This window comes from Ascaphus truei, chromosome 1, assembly GCF_040206685.1.
Source record: "Ascaphus truei isolate aAscTru1 chromosome 1, aAscTru1.hap1, whole genome shotgun sequence".
Taxonomy (NCBI): domain Eukaryota; kingdom Metazoa; phylum Chordata; class Amphibia; order Anura; family Ascaphidae; genus Ascaphus; species Ascaphus truei.
This window is the reverse complement of record NC_134483.1, coordinates 253,351,088-253,370,446: the sequence shown is the minus strand read 5'-3', so window position 1 is coordinate 253,370,446 and position 19,359 is coordinate 253,351,088. Positions and strand designations below refer to the sequence as shown.

Genomic DNA, 19,359 nt, shown 5'->3' with positions numbered 1-19,359 from the left:
GAAACAACTTGGATGTCCTGCCTTGAGGTCTCCAAATCGGTGCAGTAAATATTCACAACGCGATCTTGAATCGTGCTTGTTGTAAGTAGGATTCTAATTTTTCCCTACTGGAGCAGTGTAACTTCGGTTTCAACACCCTGTGTGTGAAATATTTGCATTTCATTTTATATATTTTACTAAACTAGTCATTTATTGAACTAGTTTCTAGCCCATCATTTAGGTGTTGTATTACCATATGTCAATCTAAGTTAGTTTGTCATACTGTTAGTGTTTGTGTTATATGTGTATTCTGTGTTATTTGTTATTGCATATTGTCTTATCACCAGTTGTACAGGTATACACTATGATCAGTTTTTTTATTTATTTCCACATATTGTGAGACACCTTCAAGGGACATCTGAAGGCCCCCCAAGTCAACAGGACTGGACATTTTTTCATGGTCAGATAAAATCTGCTATTTGGATCGATTGATTGATTTGAATTATTATTGATAGGTGCTGGATTATTTTGGATATTTGTATTGTGTTTGATTTTTTTCCTGGCAGCCTTAGTCCTTGCCCCCGCTGCCTACTACAGCGTCCGCTGTGGCGGACGCTGCACGGACGAGAGCCCTCCCCTCAATGGCGCCGGGCCCGCTGCGAGGGGGGGCCGCAGCGCTCGGGCGAGAGTTGCTCCTGCTCTCAATAGAATTGAGAGCAGGACTCGCGTCGAGCGATTAGGCACGCCCCCCGGCGGTTCAGCCAATGAGGGCGAACCTGCCGGGTGACGTCATGGCCGCGCCCCCGTCACTCCCCCATCACGCCCCCCCCCCGGTCTCTCTTCCTGCAGTGAGCTGCAGACCGGGGAATCGGCTGAACGCGCCGCCAATCTCGCAGGCGCGCGTTACAGCGGCGTTACCGGGGCCTTAGCTTTACTTATATATAAGTTTTTGGGGTATATACTTGCAGTGTCTTGGTTACACTAGTTATTATTTAATATTGCAATAGCACTATATGCACAATTATTTTTGTCAGTGCTTTTACGCTATGATCCACTCGACTCCTGGAGATTCCAAATGAGATTTGGAGGTAAAGAGGTAATTTATACCTAATGTTATTATAAACAGAAACAGTTGACTGTGTTTACAAATGACCAATCAACTTCTTTACTGCATTATAAGCCTCAGTGTGATGCAGGTCATTATAGAAGGGAAGGAGTTAAGCAGGAAACATCCTTTGATGGCAGATAAAACATTCCATTGGTACATTTCCCTTCCAACCTGTTAATGGCAACAGCATATAAACAGAGACTGCGCAGCCTCTCTGCAGATGTAGGATAGGATGGATTTAGATGTCATTTATTTTTTGCTGACCCTGAATAACACCACTCTTGTCAAGCCAAGTGATCCGCAAAGAAGCAATTCAGAGTGACCGCATTTAATTGGTTGCTTTTCATTAACTCTGAACGTCTAGTACAGGTTACATTACAGCCGAGTTGTCAGAAAAGAAATGACGTCATGCAATTGTTTTGACATGAGTGATAAATGGTAATGGATTCCATCATCTAAGTGGGTGAGCTCTGAATTGCGTTAGCATGCCAGAGACTAGGAGAGTGAAAGGCACATTCATTCTTATTCACTGCCACAAAAATATAGTTTCAAATCTACTAACTTGCCTTTTCACTGCAGTGATTGAATTGCTACATTTTCCAGTACAAAAGGCTGAGGAAGCTCTAAAAAAACAAAAAACAGCATTTACTGTGGGTCACCTTCAGCACAACAATCCTGCTCCCAACATATTTAAAACCAGAAATGGCCTTGTGCAGGGTTTTTCAAACCGGTGTTCTATGTAACCATGGGGCTCTGAGGAAAGTTTTCAGGAATCCCTGGAGAAAAATCTGGTAATGGCAAATATTTGAGTCTTCAAAACACAATTTAATTTGTATAATATTTAAAAATGTAACCCTTTGAGTGCCGGCTCTCCCGATCATGCAATCGCTCCGTCACTAATTACGTAGTAGAACCTTTAGGACGCAGCTACTACGTTATGGGGCCCCTGGAATGCGAGATCCCCATGATTTAGTAGCTACGTCCATAGGGTACCCAAAGGGTTAACTATCAAAAAGGTTAGCAAACGCTATTCATCATATATTGTATAGATAGTAATAATATATACATAACACACACACACCCACCCTTTGACACCAATGGTAGTTTTAGCTACACAGTATAAGTGAGTTGGGGGTTTTGCAAAGTCACAATGTCTTTCTAATTAGCTTCACTACGTAACAATACATCTTGAAAAAGCTTTCACAGTGTATAACTGCATGGTCATAAGCTCTGGAGATAATTAAAAATAAAAACTTGGAAGGGTCTTCTGAAATAAAATAAAAATGGCTGATCTCCGGAGGGGGGTGGAGGGACGACTTAGCTTGTCGGCACCAAAGAAGCAGTAAAAAAAAAAAAAAATGGGATTGCCTAAAGGGCATGGCTGCTACGTCCTCTACATAAAGACAGTGTGCAATGAACCGCAGGCTCTGCAAACACATGATTCGCATAAGAGATTTCACAATTAGAAGAGAAATTTCTGCTCAGTAACATTAAGAGGCAGGTATTGCAGTAAACACTCAAGTGCTTTAATTTTTTTAAATCTTGTTTATACTGTGGTCATTTCCTTTCCCCAAACTAACCGATTCAGTACTGCAGTAGGAGTCAAGCCAACTATGAGAGAGAGAGAGAGAGAGAGAGAGAGAGAGAGAGAGAGAGAGAGAGAGAGAGAGAGAGAGAGAGAGAGAGAGAGAAGAGAGAGAGAGAGAGAAAGAGAGAGAGAGAGAAGAGAGAGAAAGAGAGAGAGAGAGAGAGAGAGAGAGAGAGAGAGAGAGAGAGAGAGAGAGAGAGAGAGAGAGAGAGAGAGAGAGAGAGAGAGAGAGAGAGAGAGAGAGAGAGAGAGAGAGAGAGAGAGAGAGAGAGAGAGAGAGATATTATTTTTTAAAGGAAGGAAGACGACGACTAACTAGACAAATTATACTTTAGAATCGGATCATTGTGTGTTCTAAAAACAACCCATTTTGAAGAGGGAAAAAAAAAAAAAGCATTCAAGAAAATGTTTTATACCTTTTTTACTGGCAACGTAAAGTACTGCTTTCTTCAGTCACTGATCTGTTGTACTTAATGGTTAAAGCGTGATGTTACAGTGGCAGTTTTTTTTTTTTTAATAATTTTTATTTACAGAACCACTACCATATTATTTGCAGGCCTACATTACCACTACCTTTCATTTTGTTATACAACTACTGACTTTATTGATCGAAAATTGATTTGAGTATTTATTTTTTGGAACAATTTCTGCTTTTAAGCATAAATACTTCATCAATCTTTTTAAAATATGGTGTGAATAGCTTTCCTCCAATTGTTAAATAACAATAGCTGTTCTCCAATATTTAACAAAATAGTCAGGCACACTACCTCTGCTTTTTTTCTGAAGCAACTTTACCCCCTGGTTGTAGCATATCAATGAATACTTTGCAATTGCTGATTCCTTGGAGCTGGGAGACTAAGTAAACATGTCAGAGCAATGCACTATTGTGCCCTCCTGCACTGGATGTTTTAAACAGATCTGAAATGATGAAACCTATTTTAAAATCAGTGGCCGAGGTGTTGCATGCCGGAGTGCTTTCTATTTACTGCCAGCAGATATGCACAATATTAAAGTGCTCCTTAACAATGACAACCCCAAGCGACCTCGATCACTGCTCAGTCACAAGCCTTTATCAGGCAAAACAGCCTATTATCTATGTTAAATAACTAAGGGCTAAGAACCCACACTCAAACAAAGAGAATACAAAAAAAATGTTTTGAGATACAAAACAGCCATGCAAATTAGTGCAGATTTGTACATAGATGTTTGGGCCCCACAACAACATGGGTGTGAAGGAAACATACTGCTCAGCATGAAAAGTGCTACGGTATATCTGGGTTACACTACAGCAGCAGCGAGGACAACAAACTCCTTTCTCACAGCCTTCAATAATTTCAAAGTCATAGTACTTCCTTGCCCATTAGATATATGTGATCAAGTTAGTAGTACTACATTAGATCATGAACTGCAAGAGCTCGGATCTCCGTGGGAATAGGAGTGACTTGGTGGTAATAGCTTTAAAGCCTCAGCTCCCTATGATCTTGGGCTTGTGAATGCCTCAGGTACAATAAAAATAGAAGATGTTTTAATAGTGTCCCCATTAGGTCTGTAAAATCTACATAGTGCAGTAAAGTCAACCCTTTCAGCGTTATATAATAATATATTATTAACATCATAAGAATGTACCACAATTATTTGCATTGATCAGAGGCTGAAGCACCTTACAGATACAAAAAAAGGAAAAAAAAGCTGTGCTGCCACCTATACTGAACTTAAATATGCATATGAAGCATCTATAGAGACCATTTTAGTCAGAATGTCCACAGAATAAATAATCCTACTAGAATACAGAATACATACATACACTATCCAGTACTGCACAAGCATCTCCTTAAACCCACTCCTGTGAACTTTCTTATTACCCGTTAGTGTGAAGACAGCAAAAGATGGCGACCACGGTAAGGGTATGTAGCCCTCTTTCCCCCTGACTAGAGACTACCGGTACTGCTGTTACCTGTTAGTTCACAGAATGCCTAAGCCTCCTCCTCTGGGAGCCTGGGGTGGTATAATTAGCGCCTCGGTGCAGCGCCTCCACCTGCGAGGGATCCCAGTGCAGTGGGAGGAGCCACTCACATGAACTAATCATAATAGTAAACACAATCTATAATAACAACCTTTACTGACTGCTCATATGTAGCCTTGGTAAGAAATTGGGCTTATATGTCTTTCCTCCTCCTGGTGTAAGCCCTGGTAAGGGCAGGCTGCCAGGAGTTATCATGGGTTTCCCCCACCGCAAGCACTGCTCTGAGTGGTAGAGGTAGGCCACCTGACTCTGTGTCTAAGGCAAGAGACACAGGGGAGGGGCCTGCCAAAGTCATAAAGGGCAGTGCACAGCCTATTTAGTCAGTTCAGTTCTGTTAGAGTGTGTGACTAGTTAGAAGTGCATGGAGTGCACAGCTGGAGAAGGAGATTCTGCGGCCTATGATTAGAGCTGCTAGAAATATAGTGAGCTATAGGTGGACCAATACCTCTCACCCTGTTTAGGGGGTGAGGGAAGAGCTAGCCCCACCCTAGCTGCCAGTGGCCTGGGGTGGTGGTCGGGAACAAAGATACCATCCTGAGGGAGAGCAGTTTGGAGGAGAAAGACAATCTGTACCTGACTGTGATCCTGCTGTGATCCCTGCTGCTGCTGTGACAATAAAGAGCTGGTGCTGCTTTTAAGAGACTGTGTGAGACTGGAATCTCTCGTCCCTGAGTGGGGGACTCTCTGGAAGTATTCCACCCCTCATCCTTGGGACTTACCAGAGATGGAGGCGTTGCACCATTAAATGAGACGGAGGCATTCACCCCAGTAACCTGGTCCTATCATCTCCCATACCATCGCGGGAGTCTCAGGCCCTCCTGTTGCCAGCAGGTATGCACCACACCTACACACGTAGCCAGACCCTAGTACAGAGGGGGGCCCATCTGCGATAGGCCCCGGGAAGAGGGGCTACACATATAACAAACACTACCACACAGCCATTTCGGCGGCACCCGAAACCTCTCTGCAGCCTCACCCGCATCGAGCGTAAGGGAACGTAACACCAGACCAGGGGTGTTAAGCCGCAACGGACCTTATTAAATTTGCTCGTGTCTCTACCCTCCAAAACAGAGCTACCAATACTTACTTTTTACATAATGCACTTAAACAACCCCTCCCCCTTACACTTACACACACACACACACTGAGTATATATTTTCCTACAATGCTCCTACCAAACAATTTCTATGAAGATAGAGTTTTATAAATAAAAGTGCACATGCATTAAAAGTAGATAAGGAAGAGCGGTGATCAGTTACTGTACATTTTAATGTCTGAAATTGTACAGCAGGAACGTGTGGGCATCTGTTTTTGTCAAACATGAAGGCCTGCATCAATGTCCACATCCAATACTTCTGTGCAGCCATTGTCCATCTGGATTTATGCACTTCAGTTTACAATGCCTCTCATCTGACATTTCACAAAGAAACCAATCCAATAAAAAACATTTTTTTTTTAAAAAGAGAGCTAATAGCTAGCGCGCAGTCCTCTTTTCTCAGAGGCGACTCCACTGTCACTTCCATCATAATAAGAAATTGCTGAAACCTTATTAATGGATCGCCTCATTGGTAACTAATATTTTATCAGGACAGAGCCGAGACATACCCATCAAGGCATAAAAGCCATTCTTTATGCTACAACTTAATTCTGCCAGACCTCTGCTTCATTCCAAAGGTTAATAGGGGTGACAAGGCATGTGCACAGTTTGTTTCTGTAATAGCCATGAGGCAGATAATGTTGCTGCTAAACCAGCTGTCATGCACTAAATTGCCTGTATCGTGCCTCCTGTATAGGAAAAATTTCAAGACCTAAATGAATTTTTCGTGAGCAATTTTGTAGAAAGGAGGCAGAAGTTCACCTAATGAATTCCGCTCGTCTTCCACTTTTTAAGCAACAGTTATAAAGAACTCAAATCCTGATTTTCGGGAAACAAAGTACACGCCAGATGAACATGTAATGTCAGCTTATCCTCAAATGAACGATGGCTACTCTTAACCCTTACAGATGGAAAAGGCATATTATGCATTGCAAAGTATGAAAGGGTCCTTCCGCGGACACCAAATAGATACACACATTTTAACTTAAATAGCGAAAACCCCAAATAGCATTATTATACCTGTCTGATAATTAGAGCAGCTTAACTCTTCTGCACACAGTCAAGTTATTATGCTCCAAACACCAATAAGGGAACCATTAAAGAATCCAGGTTACCGGCAAATAAAATAACATTAGTTGGTGCATTTTAAAAGAGGAGATGGAGCGTTTCAGAGCTTGGGGATGTTTATACTCAATACTAGTATGCAGGAAAGAATGTTCTTTTGTGTGTCACAGAAAAGAATATTTTACATTATGGTAAATAAAAATGTTACGGGTAGTACATGTGCATTGCACATTTGGAATTACTTTAGTTTATATCTGTCTTTCATGGATGACGTATTGTGAATGAGACCAGAACAACAGCCTATCTGCCTTTATAAAAACAAGGTGACATTTGATTGTACAATTGCAGATGGCATAGACCAGTGCTTTTCAATCTTTTTTTGATTAAGGAACCCTATAATTTTATTGTGAAATTCTGCGGAACCCCAACTCTCTCTAATAGCGCGTCTGAGATCAGATGCATTGTAAATTCCTCTGTATTTGGTCCAATTTTCAAATGACCTGATAACTGCAAGGAACTCTTTAGGGATGCCCGGGGTAGGGACTAAGAGGATTTTTATGGCAGTATGAACGTCTTCGGTATTACCAGTGGTCCAAGTTTGATGGTACTAGGGGATTTCACACTAACAGTACCACTATTTCTTTATTTACAAACATATAATTTCACCTTTTTTTTATGAAGAGGATTTTAGCAAGTATCTCCCTATTTCTGTGTGTACACCATAACTACTGCTTAAGTTTTCATAAAATAAAGTCAGAGTTTTTCCCCAGTTTTTTTTTTTTAAATCATTTCCATTTTTGCCACTTCTACCTATTACTTGTAACAGCAGAATTGTAGGAGATGTTAAGACACACACATTGTGTTTGAGATTGTCAATGGACTAGGTAAAAGAATGCAAATAAATGTGAATGGCAGATCACAAAAGCCAGCAAAAGTTACCCCCAGGCAAGAGAGAGAAATAACTCACACAATTTCAATAGGAAAACAGAAAATGGTATGAAGTCAAGCACTCATCACAGAAGCCTAAATTCATGTTATCTGTCATGTCTTTGACAGGTAAAAGCACGAGCTAGGGGATATATATATATCTATATATATAAGCTTGGCTAACACGGTACAGATACACACACACACACACGATAAATGGGAAGTGAAAAGCAGGATACTAGAATGAAAAAGTCAAGTGTGTGTGTGTGTGTGTATATATATGTATATATATATATATATATATATATATATATATATATGTATATATATGTATATGTATATGTATATGTATATGTATATATATATATATATATACCGCAAACAACAAAAGGCTGCCTAGAGTTAGAAGTCATTATTACACAGACATGTCCTATCGCAGCAGAACATCCGCATTGAGATTCACTGCCTCCTTACCTTCTCCTTCTTGCCCCCGGGGTTGCTCTGCTGCTCGGTCTTGCTGCCCCCTCCTGTGGCTGCCGGGCTCCACGTGATGCCAGCTCCCCCTGACCCCGCTCCTGTGCTAGTCTCCCCCCAACCGCAGCTCTCTATCTTGATGAGCCGGTGCTTGGGGGATACTACATACTTGAGCTCCGATCCGCCTCCCTGCAGCAGCTGCTGGTGTCTGCCCCCCGCCGGCCTCCTCTCGCTGTTGCTGCGGTACAGGTGCGGGGAGGACGACGAAGAAGAGGACGAGGAGGTGGTGTTGGTGCTGGATCCAGGATAATGGTCCTGGAGAATGCTGTTGCTGCTACTGCATCCGGGCGCTCTGACGCTCCCCCTCCTGCCCTCTCCCTGCTGCTCCTCTCTACACATTGCCCGCAGTTTGCGGAGTGACGAGCCGGGCCCGTTGTACGGATCCTCGAAGTCCCTCTCCTTCTGGGCCCGGTAGGCTCTGATCAGATCGCTCTCTTCCCTGCAGTGCCCAGGCAGCGGGGACGTGTGGTGGTGATACTGGGGAAACGGCTGCTGTTGCAGGTTGAAGGGACGGTCAGTGGTCCCGTTTCTCTTGTAATCCGGTCGAGGAGGCTGCGGGGGGCTCTTCGTTTTGTTATTGTTCAGGCTGAAATACTTATTCAGCCATTTCGCCATGATCAACCACGATAGTGTCTGCTGTCCGATCGCCTGCAAGCAGCAGCTGACACTCCCCCCACCACCTGCGCGCGGGGCTCACATGGAACCCAACAAAGTTCGGCTGGGTAGACGTTCCAAACCCTCACAGCAAGCCAGTGATGGCCAATGGGTGAGGCTGCAGCAGTGACCAGTTCTGCCAGAGCAAGCTCAGATGAAGCGCTTGTAGTGGGTTTGTAGATAGTCTCAAAGCTGGAAACTGCAACGAAGCAGGAACATAAAATAGCAGTTAGCAATTATACAAGGAAGTAAAGAAACCTTGATCAGAGCGCTTGACTCTTGCAAAGAATATCAGGCTAAATGATTCAATGTAAAACAAATATATACATTTTATTCTACTGAAGGGCAGATGCAGTGAATTATCATAGGAGCTGCTTGGAGTAGCTTAATATCTCTCTATTCGATTAATTATTAGGTCTGCGAGTCTAAAGTTAGACAGTTCAATAACACATGCATTGTGCAAACAGTGTAAATGAAGTCACCAGAAACTGGTGTGGTGTCTCACCTGGGGTGCTTTAAGGATTATACCAGTAATCAACTCTACATAGAAAGTGAGATGCAATGATAAATGGGGCTCGCGGAAAGCCTCAAGTTAGATCCAGATTTCTCTTTCACATTCGCAATGAAAGGTTTAATGCAGGTTGTCAAGTCTTATTCATCACCCAACACGTTCTATATCTCAAAACCACAGAAAATTATATAAAATATAAGTGCAGATGCTAATTGTCAATGATGAGCGCAGGGTTAAAACATAAAATCTCGAGTTAATCCTGGTTACTGCTGTCTGATCACCTCATTTTCACTTGTCGGTTTCACTTGTTGAATCGCTTTCCAGGCAAACCAGCTGCTGTTGTTCCTCTTGTATTAGACTGGATTAAAGAAGACAATCCGTGTAAAACCCCACAAAAAAAATCAACTCAAAATAGAAAAATGAATCACAGTATATTCAATTCCAAAGGAAGGCTCTGAAAACTAATGAAAATGCTGAAATCGCATGAATCTGAGGAGGAAGTGGTGACAGCTCCCTTGACTGTATATTGTGAAGCTGCTAAACCAGAGCTCACCTCTTGCTGTGATTCTGGGCATGGACATAAAGAGAAGGTCTCCTCCTTTCTGCTTGCAAACACTCCCCACAAGCATAGAGCCACCGCCTACTTCATCAACACTGTCAAACTCGGTTATTTGGGGACGCGTGCTGTGCTTTTTTCTAGATCTTGTGTTGTTGGGCCACGAATTGCCCGTGCCCTGCAAATAAAGGGCTGCATAAAATGTGTGTCTGTAATTTAATCTGTAATTTAGACAATTGAATTGTTCCCATTGTTATGAAATAAAGGCTTCTGTTTATAATTAAAGTGACATTAAAAAGTGTGCATATGTGCAGGGCACACATTTTTTTTGGAACAAACTATTGGTACAAGAATATAAAGTTTTAGCATATATATTTTTTTTCCAACGAATTATTTAAGAAACAAAGTGGAAACTGTGGTCTGTAAATAAAAAGGCAGTGTACTGTTGGTCCCTGAGGGGGAGAATGGGATAAGGGACAGGGAGGTTAGAAGATAAATGGGTAGTTATGGGGGGGGGGGTGACAAGGAGAGGAGAGGGGGGAGAATGTGAGGGGGGGAGGAGAGAAAGAAGGGAAGAAGAAGAGAGGGAGAAAGAGGGGGGAAAGGAGAGGGAATGAGATTGAGAGAGGAGGGGAGAGATGATGGAATGAGAGAGGAGGGGAAGGAGAGGGAGAGAGGGAAGGAGAAATGGGAGGGGAATGAGAGAGATGATGGAATGAAAGAGGGGGAAATGAGAGAGATGATGGAATGAAAGAGAGGAGGGGAAGGAGAGAGGTGATGGAATGAGAGAGGAGGGGAAGGAGAGAGATGATGGAATGAGAGAGGAGGGGAAGGAGAGAAAGAGACAGGGGGAAGGAGAGGAAGAGGGGGAAGGAGAGATAGGAGGGGAATCTGAATAGCACTGTGGATATTCTGAACACATGATACATAAAGCTTGGCCCCCTGCAGACGCACTTACCAGAACTCCCTCCTACTGTCTCTGTACGTTCTCCCTACCTGCCAATTAGACTGTAAGCTCCTCGGGGCATGGACTCCTCTTCCTTAATGTTATATTTATGTCTAAAGCACTTATTCCCATGATCTGTTATTTATATTATCTGTTATTTATTTGATTACCACGTGTATTACTGCTCTGAAGCGCTATGTACATTAATGGTGCTATATAAATAAAGACATACAATACAATACAATGAGAGAGATGATGGAATGAAAGAGAGGAGGGGAAGGAGAGAGATGATGGAATGAGAGAGGAGGGGAGAGGTGATGGAATGAGAGAGGGGGAAGGAGAGATAGGAGGGGAATGAGACAGATGATGGAATGAAAGAGAGGAGGGGAGGAGAGAGATGATGGAATGAGAGAGGAGGGGAGGAGAGAGATGATGGAATGAGAGAGAGCAGGGCCGCCAACAGAAATCATGGGGCCCGGGACAAATGAAAGGAGCAGGGACCACCCCCCCCCCGAACCCATAGCACACACCCCTCCCCCCAAACCCATAGCGCACCTACCACACAAAAAAATTAGCGCGCAACTTTTACTTAACTGTTTTTTTGATGTAATACGGAAAAAAACATTACAATGCAACCTGTTCATTTTTATATTTTCAACAAAAGACAGGTGACAGCCTGCCTTGGTGGGTGAGTGACTGGGTGAGTGAGTGACTGGGTGGGTGAGTGAGTGACTGGATGGGTGGGTGGGTGACTTGAGTGAGTGAGGGGGAAGGAGAGGGGGGAAGGAGAGAGGGGAGAGAGATGGGGAAGGAGAGGAGAGAGGGGGGGAAGGAAAAAGATGGGGAAGGAGAGAGAGATGGGGGAGGAGGGGAAGGGGAGTGAGAGGGGGGAGGAGAGGGAGAGGGGGAATAGGAGAGATGGGGTAAGGAGCGAGAGGGGAGGAGACAGAGGGGGAAGGAGAGAGAGGCGGGGAAGGAGAAGGGAGGAAGGAAGAGGAGGGGAGGGAGAGAGAGAGAGGAAGAGGGAGGAAGGAGTGAATGATGGAATGAGAGAGAGAGGAGGGGAAGGAGAGAGATGATGGAATGAGAGAGGGGAGGAATGAGAGAGATGATGGAATTGTATTGTATGTCTTTATTTATATAGCGCCATTAATGTACATAGCGCTTCACGGTAGTAATACACGTGGTAATCATATAAATAACAGATAATATAAACCGGTCATGGGAATAAGTGCATCAGACATAAATGTAATATTAAGGAAAAGGAGTCCCTGCTCCGAGGAGCTTACAGACTAATTGGGAGGTAGGGAGAACGTACAGAGACAGTAGGAGGGAATTTTGGTAAGTGCGTCTGCAGGGGACCAAGCTATATGTATCATGTGTCCAGTATAATCCACAGTGCTATTCATATGCTTCTTTAAGCAAGTGTTTCTTAAGGTGGGTCTTAAAGGTGGATGGAGAGGGTGCTAGTCGGGTATTGAGGGGAAGGGCATTCCAGAGGTGAGGAGCAGTAAGTGAGAAAGGTTTAAGGCAGGAGAGGGCTTTAGATACAAAGGGGGAAGAAAGAAGACATCCTTGAGAGGAACGCAAGAGTCGGTATGGTGCATAACGAGAAATTAGGGCTGAGATGTAAGGAGGAGCAGAAGAGTGTGAAGCTTTAAAAGTGAGGCAAAGAATTGAGTGTGTGATACGGGATTTGATCAGAAGCCAGGAGAGGGATTTCATGAGGGGAGACGCGGAGACAGATTTAGGAAAGAGTAGAGTTATTCTGGGAGCAGTGTTTAGGATAGATTGTAGGGGAGACAGGTGAGAGGCAGGAAGGCCGGACAGCAGGAGGTTACAGTAATCAAGACGGGAGAGAATGAGGGACTGAGTCAGAGTTTTAGCAGTCGAGCAACAGAGAAACGGGCGCATCTTAGTGATATTGCCGAGGAAAAAGCGACAGGTTTTAGAAACGTTCTGAATGTGAGAGGAGAATGTGAGAGATGCGTCGAGTGTGACCCCTAAGCAGCGTGTTTGGACTACTGGGTGAATGATCGTACTTCCAAAAGTAATATGGAAGGAGGGAATAGAGCCAGGTTTGGGAGGAAGTATGAGGAGCTCTGTTTTTGCCATGTTGAGTTTAAGGCGGCGGTGGGCCATCCAGTATGATATAGCAGAGAGTAGTTGAAAAGTTAATTTGTGTGTCGTCAGCATAGAGGTGATATTTAAACCCAAGAGATGTTATTAAGTCCCCTAGTGAGAATGTGTACAGAGAAAAGAGAAGAGGTCCTAGGACAGAGCCCTGGGGTACCTCCACAGAGAGATCAATAGAGGAGGAGGAGGTGTTAGCAGAAGAGACACTGAAAGTACGATGGGAGATGTAAGTGGAGATCCAGGATAGAGCTTTGTTCCGAATACCAAGAGTAGGAGAATGTGAAGGAGAAGAGGGTGGTCCATGGTGTCAAATGCTGCAGAGAGGTCGAGTAATATGAGCAGAGTGTAATGACCTCTGTCTTTGGCAGTGTAAGCGGACTTGTGCAGAGGTATGCAATAGAGACTTTTTAAAGGTGAAATTAAATAAGGCTTTTATTGCGCCTGTTTCTTTAACACAAGAAAATCATCCAAACATATGCAAACAAGGGGTCAAACAAAGCTTCTGTTCCACTTGGGGGTATTTCTTGTTAAACCTATGCAGTCCACAACTCCCTTTAGATTAGCATGTCTCCCTGCCCCAAACATATATCTTGATATGTGCAGATATACAAAAAGTCTTAGAAAGGAAAGTCTTATCTGTTTCTTGTAGGGGAAGGCTTCTTTGTTCTTCTGGTGTCCACACCTTTGGGCGATAAGGCAATGTCAGGATCCAGGTTTAGAAGTACTTCCCCTTGTGTCTTGCTGGCAGCCTCTTCTGGTAGGCTCAAGATGTCTGTCCCTATGGTCAGTCCCACAACTTGTGAGACTCAGGAACAATCTCTCTTCCTGCCTCAAAGGCAGGTGTTTCTAACAAACCTAATCACCCAGGTGGTGTTGGTTAAATGACTACCAGCAGTTAACCACCACACTGCTGGATTAGAGGCACATTTCCTGAACAGGGATAAATCCCCTGTTACATACCTCCCCTTGTGGGAAGCTCGGGCTTGCCACGGCCAAAGCCCATCCTTCCACTCTCATTCGAGATATCTCTGTGACTTGAATGAGAGTGGATGGAGGAAGAGAACCCTCGGTCCCTCTGGGATTGGAGCCCTTTCTCCAGTTTATTCGTGTCTCCTCCCGAAGGTGCTTGAGATCAGCACTCCTCAGTCGCTCGAGTAGGACTTTTTCCAAGTATAGTCTTTTTACTGCGTGCGCGGTCATGAGATTTCCCTTGCGTCAGGTGCTCCTCTTATTGTAGGCAGACTGTATGGCAACAGTTGCAGAGCGTTTAAAAACAGCCCTTTGAGTTTTCCGCTCTTGAAGCTGTCTCTCTGCACTTTTTCCATTCAATGGAGTTGCTAGTTCAGCTTCTTTGGGATTGAGTTGCAATTCCACATCCACTTCCAGAGAATGTCCCATCTTTTCAGCTTCATCAGCTAAGGATTCTTCTGGTTTTGATTCAGCACGTGTACCTTTTTTTGTTGCCTGTTGGGTGGCTGAAGGTTTTGCTAGTGCTTGTTTAGGTGGTTCAAATTTAGCAACTTTGTTTTTCAGACAAGCGGTATTCCCAGCTCTCACTGTACCCTTGTCTTCATGAGTTTTTGTGGCTGTGGGATACTGACGCTTGGTCAGGGTCAATACTTGTCTTTGTAGAACTGTAATCTCATCCGCGAGAGATCTCTGTTTTTTGAGTGCGTCTTGCAAGTCTCTTCTCAGGGAATTTATCTGCACACTTTGCTTTCTCTGAGCTTGCTTCCACATTTTCATTATATTGTGAAGCACTGTGAATTTCTTTGCTTGGGCCACAGTTACTTGTCTCAGTTTCTGGACCTCCATGTGCTCCCTCTTGTGCCGAGTCACCTGGGCTCTAAGCTTGGCCTCTAGCGATGCTTTGGTGATGCTCAGGGTAGCCTTTAGTTTCTCATGCTGCTTTGCGGAGACATACTGGGTAATCAGACGTTCCTGCAACACTTGAATTTCTTTAGCAGCCTGCAGATTGTCTTCCTGCACAGTTTGCTGCTTCTCCTCGGCCTTCTGGAGGTGCGTACGCAGACCTTGCAGTTGGTTCTGCAATCGGGGCTCTGCTTCAAACTCCTCATCTTCCAAAAGTTTATTTATTTTTTTCAAGCTCGTGCAGCTTTTTATTCTTTCCATTGACGTGGTCTGTCAACTGAGAATTCAATTCTTTCAGTCTTAAATTTTCTCTTTTTGCAGTCTCTGTAATTATCAGGGCCTCCATGTAGTCCTCCTTCCATTTACGCACATCTGCTTTGAGAATGACAATCTCCTAGCGTGAGATTTCCTTCTCTAGGTTGAGGGTCTGAAGCTCCTTCTGAGAGACTTTGAGATCTGTATTAAGATTGACAATAGTTTCTTTAGAATTGTCCAGCTCCTCAGCGAGACTGTGTAGTTCCTTTCTGGAGACTTCCAGTTTTGTGTGGCCGATGTTGATCTCATGCTGTGAGGCGTCCAGTGCTGCGTGGAGTGTATGAACCTCCTTCTGGGATACGTCCACCTCTGTCGGACACTGTTGACCTCTTGTTGTGAGGCATTCAGTTCTAGGTGAAGACCGTGAACCTCTTGCTGAAAGACTGTAATCTCCTTCAGTGCCTCCTCATACTTCCGCTTCAGCTTAGCCATCATTTTATTGGATTGGCTAAGCTTTTCCGCCATGGTGGCATTATTAGTGTTTGCAACATTTAGCTCAGACTTGAGATCATCCAATTCTATTCCAGATTCAGAGTACATTGCGAGCACCATCTTGTGTAGCTCAGCATTATCTTCCCTCAAGTTTCAATTGTTCCCGGAGCAGATCATAGTCACGCCTGGCAATTTTATGGGCATCTTCAGGGCTGGTCAAGGGTTCGTCACTCACTGGTCCCGGCTCCGCTTCCCTGGGATGGTTGATTGAGGGTTCCTCACTGTTGGCACCGGACAGACACTTCTTTGGGTTACCCGACTTCTGCCTTGGGCCCTCTGGATATTCGGTCATCCGCATGACGAATCCTCCATTTTCTCTAGGCTGCAGGGCATCTCGGTCCCCCTTCTTCTCCGAGGGATCTGCGGACGTGTCTGTTCCTTCCACGGTACGTGAAGAACCGCTTTTCTTTTTCTTTTTTCGCCTTTTTGTTTTGGAGGATACCGTCCCCTCAGGGATACTGGGGTCTCCATCTTCATTTGAAATTTTGGCAGCGTCACTGGATCCACCATGCTTTTCTTGCAACTGTAATAGCTGACGGAAATATTTGGTGATCCGCTGCTCCCGCTCTTTCTCCTGCCGATCATATTCGTCATCATAGCGAGTGGTCTTTTCGGTTCGTACCGAGTTCATGCACCCCCACCATTCTTGGGGTGTTTTGTGGGTGTGACTCGGTTTGGGTTCCCCGTAAGAGATGTCTTCCTCCTCATCGGACTGGAAGGGCCACTCTTCCGTGGGGTAGGGTTCATTACAGGAACGCTGCATCTTGTCATCCATTTTGGGGCTATCAGGTGTAATTTTCTTCCTGACCTCAGGAGGCGCTATTGCAGCTGTTGCTACTGTATTTGCTAGAATCCCCAATTGTGGTAGTCCTACAGGTGGGCATATTTTGCTTGTAGAGATCGTAGCTCTCACAGGCATCTCTGTAGACTTTTTCTTTTTCTTTCCTTGGGTAAGTTTTACAATATCAGCAGTACTGTGCATGCATTCTCTCTCATTAGGTATACTGCATGTGCAGTTGCTAGGTAAAAATGTCTATTTGCTTTACACCATTTATGGCTAGGTGCAATCCCTCGGCTTCAGCAAAATAATGTGGTTTTCTGCTTGAGTTCAGTAATTTTCAGTCTCAACTTTGGATATTATGGCATTCACTCTTCACACTTCTGGTGCCTGTTTTACTCCCAAGATACATAGACAGACTTTACTTGCAGAAAAAAAATATATATTCTTTGCAGTGGAATATTTCTTTCACTCCCGGCAGGGCGACTCAACACTCAGCAATTGGCTTTGGGATACCTTTTACATAGCTCAGCAATTCCTTTTTCCCCGGTAGGGCAATTTTACCCTCATCACTTGTTTACTGAAAATTGCCCTGCTTCAGCACAGTCTTGCATCAATTTTCACACTTTTCTGCATATACTCCATTCACAGCTGGTAGTCCTATGCGGTGTGGCAGCCTTTACTTGCAGAATCAGTACCGCTCGTGGGTCACCATCTGTATTCACTGCTTCAGCGAAACATTTGAAAACAACAAACGCCTATCCCTTTTAAGGGCTAACTTACTTCTTGAACCCTGACTACGGCTGGAAGGCAAACCCCTATTTCAATAACCATATTAGGCCTTGACCCCGCTGCCTACTACAGCGTCCGCCACAGCGGACGCTGCACGGACGAGAGCCCTCCCCTCAATGGCGCCGGGCCCGCTGCGAGGGGGGGCCGCAGCGCTGGGGCGAGAGCTGCTCCTGCTCTCAATAGAATTGAGAGCAGGACTCGCGTCGAGCGATACGGCACGCCCCCAGGCGGTTCAGCCAATGAGGGCGAACCTGCCGGGTGACGTCATGGCCGCGACCCCGTCACTCCCCCGCCACGCCCCCCGGTCTCTCTTCCTGCAGTGAGCTGCAGACCAGGTAATCGGCTGCACGCGCCGCCAATCTAGCGGGCGCGCGTTGCAGCGGAGATACCGGGGCCTTAGCCTTACACTTTATTGTGATAGGCAAGTAAGGTTTACCTACTTCAGCAGTCTCTCTCTCTCTCCTCTTGGGATTGGGGAACAGAGTCCATCTGTGCAGTGTAGATTTCCTGCCTAGATGTGTATCCCATTAATTCTGGTCTCTGCTTCATGAGATCCTTTGTTTATGTTGCTCAGACTGTTTGTAGGCAAAAAGCACCAAAAAAATTCACAGGCAAACTCCAGGGCCCCTTTTAACTTCAAGGGCCACCTCTCGTCCCACTTCTGACGACCATATGTAAGAGGACATGTGCAGAGGTATGCAATGGAGACTTTTTTAAGGTTAAATTAAATAAGGTTTTTATTGCGCTTGTATCTTTAACACAAGAAAATCATCCAAACATATGCAAACAAGGGGTCAAACAAAGCTTCTGTTCCATTTGGGAGTATTTCTAGTTAAACCTATCCAGTCCACAACTCCCTTTAGATTAGCATGTCTCCCAGCCCCAAACATATATCTTGATATGTGCAGATATACAAAAAGTCTTATCTGTTTCTTGTAGGGGAAGGCTTCTTTGTTGTTCTGGTGTCCACACCTTTGGGCAATAAGGCAATGTCAGGATCCAGGTTTAGAAGTACTTTCCCCTGTGTCTTGCTGGCACCTCTTCTCGTTGGCTCAAGACGTCTGTCCCTATGGTCAGTCCCACAACTTGTGAGACTCAGGAACAATCTCTCTTCCTGCCTCAAAGGCAGGCTTTTCTAACAAACCTAATCAGCCAGGTGGTGTTGGTTAATTGACTACCAGCAGTTAACCACCACACTGCTGGATTAGAGGCACATTTCCTGAACAGGGATAAATCCCCTGTTACAGGCAGCATGGAGGTCATCCATTATTTTAGTGATGGCTGTTTCCGTGGAGTGAGCAGTGCGGAAGCCAGATTGTAGAGGGTCTAGGAGAGAATAGGTGTTGAGAAAATGGAGCAAGCGAGAGAATACAAGATGTTCAAGGAGTTTGGAGGCAAAAGGCCCCAAGGAGAGACAGGGAGACAGGTCGATAGTTAGAAAGACAGGTAGGGTCATGCTTGTTGCTTTTGAGTAATGGTATAACTGTTGCATGTTTTGAAGGAGGATGGGAAGGTACCAGAGTAGAGGGAGGAGTTAAAAATGTGTGCGAGGGTAGGGATTATAGTAGGACCAAGAGGTTTTAGGAGATGGGAGGGAATGGGGTCAAGAGAGAAAGTGGAAGAGGGGGAAGAGGAGATCAACAGTGACACATCCTCCTCTGAGACAGTGGAAAACGAGTCAAGGAAGGCAGGAGGAGAGTTAGGAAGAGGTGTAGGATGGGAGGAAGAAACAGAGGGAATGTTCTGACGTATGGATTCTACCTTTTCTTTTAAATAGTCAGCAAAGTCCTGGGCGGAGATGGAGGAAGAAGAGGCAGCTGAGGGTGGTTTGAGTAGAGCATCAAAGACAGAGAAGAGTCGGCGTGGGTTTGACTTGTGCTTATTGATTAGAGAAGAAAAGTAGGTTTGTTTAGCTTGCGAGAGGACAGAATTGAAACAGGATAGCACAAATTTGTAGTGAAGAAAGTCTGCGAGAGTATGAGATTTC

The 19,359-nt window shown here is 44.6% G+C and overlaps 1 protein-coding gene across 2 annotated transcripts in view; it reads right to left on the bottom strand.

Annotated features, from left to right (window-relative positions):
- Positions 1–10,051, bottom strand: part of SHB (SH2 domain containing adaptor protein B) — a 323,361-nt gene extending 313,310 nt beyond the window's left edge. Inside the window, exons 1-2 of one of the 2 annotated variants that reach the window (XM_075603021.1) lie at positions 9,480–10,051; positions 8,261–9,173 (exon numbers count right to left, since the gene is read on the bottom strand). In XM_075603021.1, the coding sequence (XP_075459136.1) occupies positions 8,261–8,935 (675 nt within the window). In that variant the 5' untranslated portion in view covers positions 8,936–9,173; positions 9,480–10,051. The remainder of the gene's footprint in view (positions 1–8,260; positions 9,174–9,479) is intronic. The other variant, XM_075603031.1, reaches the window with a different exon arrangement.
- Positions 10,052–19,359: the final 9,308 nt, after the last annotated feature.